This window comes from Hevea brasiliensis, chromosome 15 (assembly GCF_030052815.1).
Source record: "Hevea brasiliensis isolate MT/VB/25A 57/8 chromosome 15, ASM3005281v1, whole genome shotgun sequence".
NCBI classification, from domain to species: Eukaryota; Viridiplantae; Streptophyta; class Magnoliopsida; order Malpighiales; family Euphorbiaceae; genus Hevea; species Hevea brasiliensis.
This window is the reverse complement of record NC_079507.1, coordinates 52,198,640-52,208,888: the sequence shown is the minus strand read 5'-3', so window position 1 is coordinate 52,208,888 and position 10,249 is coordinate 52,198,640. Positions and strand designations below refer to the sequence as shown.

Here is a 10,249-nt window from a genome sequence, read left to right as displayed (position 1 = left end):
TGACACACCTTGCTCGGCTACACTGTAGACAGGTGAGGAGTATTACAATATCACTTTAGGAGTCGAATGCTGTTCAACTATTTTTTCTCAAGTGACAGGTGGATTTGTTGAAAACAACCTATCTTTTTTTCTCACAGGTTAAACCATAAAAGTTCAATTTTACTTTTATTATCTTTTGTTCAATTCTAAAATTCCGTATGTATCAGTAGTGTGGGGTTGTAATAACTAAATTTTTGGAGTTGTAAACTTATTTACGTGGATATACTTGGATGCATGAGATATTCATTACTTTGGATGAGAGAGTTGAGCTTCCATTTGATTATTTATCCGCTTTGAGGATTATTAGGGTAAGCTGAGCTCCCCATATTATTATTTTATTAGTTTACAAGTCAAGTAAGTTAAGACTCTCTATTGAATAATATAATCTGTAGCTGAACTCTATTCGTTTAATTTTTTGAAATTGAATTATATTTATGGTTTTTATGATTAGACTAGAAATAGTTAAATTTACTATGACTTTTAAGAATTTTATACTGATCCAAATCTTAATATTGATCGGCCTAAAAATTAGTTGGTGACAGATACCAACCTATCCTTAATTTTTCCAAATGCAGATGTTATTACTCTTCTAGTTGTTTAAAAAAAAAAAACGATGCTTTTAATCGGCTAATGAAGTTGTCTTAATAAGACAACCTAGACTAAGCAATAAATTCCATATTTTGTGCATAGAGGAAAACTTCACCAAAGAGATGGGCCCATTAGCCAACCGTGAATTTATATAAAAAATTTACATAAATAATAATTATGTAAATATAAACAAATATTAAAAATTATTAAATAATTGTTTTTAATTTATTATTATATCATTATTATTTAATAAAACTCATTTATATATACATTTATATTTTATTAGCTTATCACCATATGTAGCATCTACATAAAATCATAGTTTTATTTTATAATTTCTCTCCATCATCACTGTGAATCACACAAACATAAAAAATTATGTTCCACAATATTAATTATTTTAATTACTATTAATTATTTTATAAATTATTAATTATTTTATATTTATTAATAATAATTAATTATTTAATAATTTAATATATAAATATTTAATAAAAATAATTATTAAATTAATTATTAAATATAAAAATATTAATACTATTTTATTTATTTTAATTAAAATATTTTTTTAATATCTAAAAATTAACGAATAACTTTTTATAAATCAGCCTTTAACCATTCTTTTAGCGCTATTGCATATCTTCTCCTGGCGGAGACCTACTACCATTTCTCCACTTACATCAGTAAGAACAGCCAAGTTTTCCTCTTAATCAAACACGTGTCATCTCAGATTCGCTTGAAATTGACCACTCCCTCTTTTGCTCCCGTTCTTAACCCGCCCAAAAGTCCAAAATTACACCCATATCCGAACCTAAACTAATCCCTGTCTCTCCGCCAGAAACATTCTCTCATTAAAATCCACACGCACCAATCAGCCCCCAGATCTGCTCTCATCTCAGACGAAAGCTTACATTCTTATGATACAAAGTGAAAACAGACAAAACAAAGAAACAAAGGTCAGTATTCTGTTAAGTGAGGGAGGGAGGGAGGTAGGGCTTCGCTCTTCGTCATGGAGGAGAAGCTGATTGCCAGGCTTGAATCGGCTGTGGCGCGATTGGAGGTGCTATCTTCGTCGGGGTTTAGGGACCGTGGCGTTGCGGACTTTGGCGGATCTGATGTGTCCTCGGATCCGTCAATTATTGCGTTCGACGATCTCTTGGAGCAGTTCTTCGGTAGGGTTTCGGCTGCTGCTGAGAAGATTGGAGGACAGGTTTTGGAGGTCACGAATATTGTGCACGAGGCTTTTAGTGTTCAGAAGGAGCTTCTCGTTAAGGCTAAGAAAACTCAGGTGGTGATTGTGTCTTTGCCTTTTCATTTTTGGTTTTGTGTTTTTGTTGTGGAGCTTGGTTCTTCCGCTTTGAAGGTAGAATTATTGGTCTAATTGCTCATGCAATATCGGGAATATTGAATCTAGAAGTGGAATTGTCATACATGCGGTCCAGTTATTCAGCAAGGATTTGTGAAATTAGGTTAGATAAGTTACTAGATTATGATGAAAATGCTGGGCATTTTCAGCTTAAGAAATTATTAAATAATAGTTTGTCTTAGTCGGATTTTACACTGTAAGGTGTTGATGGGCTATTACTCTTATGTCATCACTGTGTAGACGATAAGGGGAAATTGGATGAATTTGATTCAGATCATTCGCATGGGCAGCATTATTTTGTGGATCTTACGCTTCTGTTTCTGATCTGGTGATTTTTTTTATTCTATATCCAGGAGTGGAAAATGAATAAATTAAATAATATCATAATTAGGGGAAATCTTGCAAAACTTACCTGTTGCTCGACTCTCCTTAATTTATTTTTCCTTATCTTTTGGAAATATATAGTAGCAAAACCATGTCATACTTGGGTTGACAAGATCTTTTATTTGAACGCTCAGTTCTCAAATTTTTGGTTTGGCGTTTGAAACAGTCTTGTACTTGTGTCAATGTTTTCTAGTGGAAAGTGATGTTGTAATTACTGTCTAAAGATGAAATTAAAACATGGCAAAATAGAATCAGTGACTATCTCCAGCGATTAGTCATGTACTGGCTTTCTACTTTCAATTTTCAACATTATTTCCATTGTGAAAATTGGATTTTGGTGATTTTAAATGGTATTATTTCATTGGTGCAGAAACCTGACCTTGCAGGGTTGGCTGAATTTCTCAAGCCATTGAATGAAGTGATCACGAAAGCAAATGCAATGACGGAGGGAAAGAGATCTGATTTCTTTAACCACTTGAAGTCTGCTGCTGACAGTCTGACAGCTATGGCATGGATTGCCTATACAGGAAAAGATTGTGGTAAGTGAACTGTGTGGTGTTATATTCTGATAGCATGTAATTCATGATTTTTTTGTCCTTGATTATATTGCTCTTTGTCATTTAAGGTATGAGCATGCCTATTGCACATGTTGAAGATAGTTGGCAAATGGCGGAATTTTACAACAACAAGGTACTTTATAACTCTACTCACTTTAGGAAACTGCCTCTTTGTGGACACATTCTTTATTTTTTTTAGGCAGAAGATGGAAATGTGACTGAATGGATGCTTGGCAAGGATTAGGTGTCACCTCCTAATCCTGCAATTTTTTTCCTTTTATGTTTTTTATTTTTGTACGACTATTATACTAAGTCATTCGTATATGACATCTTTAAGCAGCTTATGTTACCCCTGATGGTTACTTATTCATAAGAGAGAGAGAGAGGGAGAGGAAGGGGTGGGGGGGGGGGTGTTGGGGCGCGGGGGCGGGGGAGGAGGAGATGGTAATAAGCTAGCCAAGGTAAGCTATGCATCACTCCATTGCTTAAAGCGCAAAAAAAAGCGCTCGCTTCATTGAAGGAAGCACAAAATTATTAAAAAATTAACTAATAATATAATATGAAAAGAAAATAAATCTTCTATATAAAATTTAAACTCCTAAGATCATCAAACATCCAAGAGTTTTTTGCATTCTAATTGATAATTATAACCTAAAGATCTTTATTAGATTTCCCATCGAAGTCCTCAACACTTTCATCCTCATCTTCAAAATAAGATCCATTTCCATCAAAATCTTCATCTAAATCAATTTCAACATCTTTCAACATTGGCCTTAAAGTTGAGGCTCTTTGCGCTTTAAGCACAAAACACCCTTGCTTCATTAAATGTGCATCGCTTAGCATACGTACACGCGCTTTCCTATTTGTCTCTGCACTTTTGCGCTGAGTGCTTTTTGTGCTTTTGACTACACTAAAGCTAGCAAAGAAAATTTGAAGAATTATACCTTTGTTGAATGGTGATTTTCATTAATTTCATTGCCGATGTTTGATACTTCTATTACAATGCACTCTACTTGATCTAATTGCACATAACAACAATTTGTTTAATTAGGGAATAAACTAATCATAATTTGTTGCTGGCATTATCCATTGCAACATTCAGATTCTTGTAGAGTACAAAAGTAAAGACCCAAATCATGTTGAGTGGGCCAAAGCCATGAAAGAATTATATCTTCCAGGTTTGACGGATTATGTTAAGAGTCATTATCCCTTGGGCCCAACATGGGGTGTTTCTGGCAAAGCACCAACTTCTTCTACATCTAAAGCTCCTGCTCCTCCACCACCTCCACCAGCTTCTCTCTTCAGTGCCGAATCTTCTCAGCCTTCGTCATCAAAGCCAAAAGAAGGGATGGCTGCTGTTTTCCAAGAAATCAACTCAAGCAAGTCTGTGACTGCAGGTATTCCTTTTCAGATTAAATAGAAAACTTCTCTTTTCCCCTTAGAGTGTATGTTGTGCGATTCTGATATTATTATCATTATAATTATTTTTGCTTCCTAGGTCTTAGAAAGGTCTCAGCTGATATGAAGACAAAGAACCGTGCAGATAGAACTGTTGTTGTTAGTGCCAGTGAAAAAGAAGGCCGTACTAGTTCAGCTTCTATTTCTAAGGCTGGACCTCCAAAACTTGAGCTTCAAATGGGTCGTAAGTGAGTATGCCTCATGTTTATTTTCTTATTTGATTTCCATTTGAGCTGCCGTGCTGAAGTAGGATTTGATTTGTGTATTGCATCTTTTTTCTTGCAGGTGGGTTGTTGAGAATCAAATTGGAAAAAGGAATTTAGTAATTGATGACTGTGATTCAAAACAGTCTGTATATATTTTTGGATGCAAAGATTCTGTCTTGCAGATTCAAGGTAACTCTTAATTTTCTTATAGGCCTGATCACCTTACTATTTTACGGTAATCATTCTAAGCATGGATGAACTTTGCTATACATCTATGGATCTATATTGCATTTTCGTTTAGAACACCTAAGCAACCAAAGTTTAATTCTGACAATTTGCAGGGAAAGTCAACAATATAACCGTTGACAAATGCACTAAGATGGGAGTTGTATTTATGGTTAGTATGAAAGATCTCAATAATTGAAAAAACAAAAAAAAAAAGGACAACTACTACTACTCTGGTGCAGTTATATGTGTAGGTTTGATGTTATCTCACTCTACACTCTCAACTTGATAAACAGGATGTTGTGGCTGCATGTGAGATTGTGAATTGCAGTGGTGTTGAGGTGCAATGCCAGGTATTTTTTTTTGAATTATTAATTTTCTATGTAGAACCTCTAAATATTTTTAGAATATTTTACATCGAGATTCTAGAATATCGAATCAATTCTTAATTTATTAAGTACTACTATGATCTAATTTAGAGCTATCGAATTTGTGCTTCAATCTAGGGTTCAGCCCCAACGGTTTCTGTGGACAACACATCAGGCTGCCAGTTATATTTAAGCAAAGATTCTTTGGGAGCATCTATAACGACTGCCAAGTCAAGTGAGATCAATGTTTTGGTACCAGGTGCAGACCCTAATGGTGATTGGGTAAGTTTCAAACATTTTCCTTTCTTTAACTTCCCAAAGATTTAGTTGATCATTCATCATTCATTTTTCTGCTTAAATTATGGTTTATTTAAAGAGTTTGCAGGAAGTGGGTGGGTGGTTTATGCAAAGATTCTTTGGTTAATTCTGATTTTTTGCCAAGCATCTGCTTGGATGATTTTTTTTTTTTAACACATTCTGATTTTGTTAAGAGTTTTTTTTTTTTTTGGTTAATTCTGTTCTAGACATTGTCATATTAGAAAGTGTACAAGGAAGAGTTTCTGATAATTGAATAATGCCTAGATGCATTAGTTATTCGCTTTTGCATGGTAGCAAAAGGAGACATTTTCAGAGTGCTTCAATTATAAAAATATCAGGCGCCTTTTGACTTCTATGAGCTCACTGCATGAGACATGGTGGGAATATTGAGTGCCTGTCACTTCAAGTATGAGACACCTCCCTAATTAAATTGTATATTGGGGCTGTGGCAGTTGACCTCTGCAGATATAAACATAATTGTGACGATGGGAATATTATTTTATGCTGTCTATGTGATTTTGACGGGACTGATTTCACCTAAATTTAAGATGTTAAATAGATGATTTTTGGAGGGATTGAAGTGCTGTAGCATTTTTGAAAAACTACCTTAATTAGGCTATATAAAAGATAGGACTTTGCATGACTTTGCATCCTGGTTGGTTTATGGATTTTTAGCTTTAGATTCTTGAGATTTACAATGCATGATAGTCAAAGCTTGATTTCTGTATTGTTTTGACCAGACAACTGAAGAAGCTGGCATTTATTTTGGTGCTTGATGTGGATAACTTTTCAAATGCATGCTATATTTGCAATATTTGTTGTCATAAACATCTCTATAAAAATAAGCTCCCATAAATCTCTGTTACAGCATACTAAATTTTGTTATTCACTGGTGATACATTTGACATATATCGGAGATCAATTTCAAGAACTGTTGTCATATTTGAGTTCAACATTTTTTTAATCCTCTAATATGGTGTACAAAAATCAGCTGCTTGTGCGCGTGAATTATGAAATTTTGAATTAATTTTATTAATCCTTCTTTTATAGGTGGAGCATGCTTTGCCACAACAGTTTGTAAATGAATTTAAGGATGGTCGCTTTGTAACTACTCCAGTCTCCCACTCTGGAGGTTAATACTTACTGCGTTTCCAGTTTCTTATTTTGTTTTCTAGGATGGCTGACGGGTGGCTTCAACACAAATTTTTTTTTATCTCATTGGTTCAATTTGCTGATACTCTTGGTTGTTCTCATGTTTATTCCTTGGGTATACCAACATTTGGAAATTTCTGCATTACATTTTTTTGATGTTTGTTTCTAGGCCTGTCTCGTTGTGAGGGTTTTGTGATTCTGATTGTGTTGTAACGAGAAACGAAGTTTTGTATTATTTTTGTAGATTTTTCTTACCTAAACTTGGTCTAATATGGATCCAAGATACAAAATGTATGATGAAACTTCTGTTTATATTTTGGGTCTACAATGGACTGAATTTAGGTGGAAAATTTTCAATTTTGCTTGGGAATAAAGGTTATTTTGAGGGTCAATTAGATTTAAATTCATAAATTATGGCTAATTACATACGAAAATTGTTAGAACAGGCCCATTAAACTCAAATTTTATCAGGTGTAAAGCACGCGCTAATTAAAGAATTAAATGTTGCGCAAAATTGTTAGTATTTTACAATTTGCTTCCTAAATTTATAAAAAAATTGGCAAATTAGTTCTCTTTATGAGTCTCCTTTTACCTTCACCCCTCAAATGCAGAGCGAAGCAGCAAATGGCAAGAGAATGGCCTGATCATATTATAATTTGGTGATGGCCATGGATAGAAAAGGTCCATGATGAGCAACCCAAGACAGTATTTATCTGAATTGAAATTCATTTTTCAATGCCTAGTCCTTCTATTCCTATGCCCACTCTAAGCCACTCTGCTTCCCTCATCTTCGACCATACTGCCTATGAGAAAATGAAGAAGGCCCCAGGTTTGGAAGAAAATGAGCAAATTTAGAGCCTACTGCTGCATCATCTGAACCTTTAGAATCAGAACAAGCTTGTAGATCAAATGAGAGCAACAGTGACAAGAAAAATGTAGAGCCTTTGAAAAAAAAAAAAAGGTGTTATGAAGATGTTTGGTTCAATGGAATTTCATTCCATAAAAATTTGTGGAATTCAATTAATTTCATATTTTGTGTTTGGTTTGAAAAAAGAAATAAAATTTAATTCTATAAATTGGTTAAAACTAAAACTAATTCCTATCAAATTTGAAATGAATTTCATAAAACTTACAAAATGATAATTTTTTAAGACTAAAATACCCTTATCAAAAATTTCCTCTCAATTATTCATGTTATATACACTCCCATGCTTAAATTATCCACTTTGAAACTTTATCACTAATATGATTAATAAAATTTACTATATCCAATAAGTACCATTAATTAATAAAAAAAATTAAAAATAGTTTGAATTTACAAGGAAAAATATCTAAGTATCATTATATCATCCTTAAATTCTTATGAAACATGGAAATTTATTTTATACTTATTACTATTTTGTTATTTTATATATTTGTTAATTGTTATATATTTACTCTATCCATTTTTATTTATCACTTTTTTTTTTCAAAATTGTGTCACATTTAGAAAATCAATAAATATTAACTATTTCTTTTTCTCAATTTTATTCTTTATCTGAACTAAATACAATAAATATCTATACAATGAATAATTAGGTGAGATAAAGAGTAATTTCATCAATTACTAAAATATTTTTATAAAATTGAGATTACCTAATTATTTTTTTTTAATCATTGTGTAAAATTCAAATGTAATAAATAAAAATAGGCAAAAGTAGTGTTACGGATAAGATTTTTTTTTTATTAGTGTAAAAAATTATAATTTTTTAATTTTATTTTTAATGGTAATTTACAAATTAAGTATAAATAAATTTCAATTTTAAAATTATATTAAATATAAATTATATAAAATTTAATTAAATTTTACATTTTAAATTATATCATACCAAATAAAAATTCTAAAATTTATTTGAAATGAGTTCCAAAATTCATGAGGGAATTGAACAAAATTTATTTGATGAGTGTATGGAAATTTTCTCTTGTAAACCTGAAGAAAGATTTAGTGGACTATATGAGTTGGCATTTTGACGTCTCATATTGTCTATAGAATGTGTGTACGCAAGGCTCGTATGAAAATAAAGATTCTATTAAAATTAATAGTGGTTTATTTTCATTATTGAACTCTGTATTCTCTCGTTTAAGATTTAAAAAGAAAAATTCAAAGAAAGATTCAGTGATTTGGAAAAAAGAGGAGACGGCGGATGAGATAGAACAAGCAAATTTCTCCCTCAACGCGCACGTTTACGCGATGACCCAGCAAAATGCCTAAACAAATGTGGCCATCAAATTGGTGAAGGTCATCCTGTAATTGTAACTCTAGCCGTTGGATATTCTTTATTCTCGATTACTAAATGAGCTGTCTTGACTTCATTTTTAGTGCAGAAGTAGACTTGGTAGGCCAAAGCAAATTACCTTTTCCTGACCAACCATACACCACCATTGACCGCTATTTGAGGAGACTTATCTATTAAGTTAGAGAAATTATAGAGTGAAAGGGTGATGTCATGTTACTACATTACATGACGTGGCTAGCTTTTTCTTCAAGTCTGTATTTAAAAGGAAGATTCTATCGTATACTATAAATTAATAAAAATTTAAAAAATTTAAGAATGTAAATAAATTTTTATATATATTCAATTTATTATGAATTTAAATATATAAATATATATAATTTATATATATTTAATAGATATATTTTATTATATATTATATATTTAGGTTTATAATAAATTAAATTTAGATAAAAAAAATTAGTGAAATATTATTTATTTATGGACTTTAGGTGTAAATAAAGAATTTAGACCATATTTGATATAGCATAATTAAAATTATAATGTAATTAAATTATATATTTAATTATATTGTTTGATAATATAAAAAATTTAATATAATTAATTACAATTATATAACATAATTAATTATATTTAAAGTAACATAATAGTATTTATATATAAAAATTAATATAATCACGATTATATTATTTTGATATCTTTATTTATTATCAATATTATCACTACTACCACCACCACCCAGTTATTGCTACTATTATTACCACTACTCTTACTCTGTCACCACAAAAATCACTGTTACCACCACCATCGTCCTATTATCACTATCGCTATGTCATCGCTTAACTATTATTATTACCGTTTAGCTATTATCACTTTTACCTTTACTTGACTACTATCATCACCACTAGTTTACTTTGTCATTACTACCATCTAATTATTGTTGCTACTATCATCATCACCACAATTTAACTATCAATACTACTCGATTATTAATCATTATAATTATTATTAATTATTATTGATATTATAAATAAATTAAATATTAATAAAATTATCATTATATTATATTATTTTTATTTTTATTTTATAATTAAATAAAAAAATATAATAATAATTATAATGTATTATATTAAAATTTTAATTATATCACATTCTCTATCGAATATAACCCCTACAGAAATCTAGAAAAAGTGGATACTTATAAACAAATTATTAACATGAGAAAATCAGCAAGTCCCACCCACTACTCGTCAAGCCTAAATTAATTGACCTAAATATCCACAGTTCTGCCCTTCCTACACGATTTTCGTTTTCA

General features: G+C 31.3%; 1 protein-coding gene across 1 annotated transcript; it reads left to right on the top strand.

Annotated features, from left to right (window-relative positions):
• The first annotated feature begins 1,309 nt into the window (after nt 1-1,309).
• On the top strand, nt 1,310-6,921 carry LOC110634529 (cyclase-associated protein 1). The gene is made up of 10 exons (XM_021783569.2): nt 1,310-1,915; nt 2,748-2,916; nt 3,003-3,067; nt 4,037-4,331; nt 4,433-4,580; nt 4,678-4,787; nt 4,940-4,995; nt 5,120-5,176; nt 5,330-5,473; nt 6,560-6,921. The coding sequence occupies exons 1-10, from the start codon at nt 1,637-1,639 to the stop codon at nt 6,644-6,646; spliced, it is 1,410 nt and encodes a 469-aa protein (XP_021639261.2). The 5' UTR covers nt 1,310-1,636; the 3' UTR covers nt 6,647-6,921.
• Nucleotides 6,922-10,249: the final 3,328 nt, after the last annotated feature.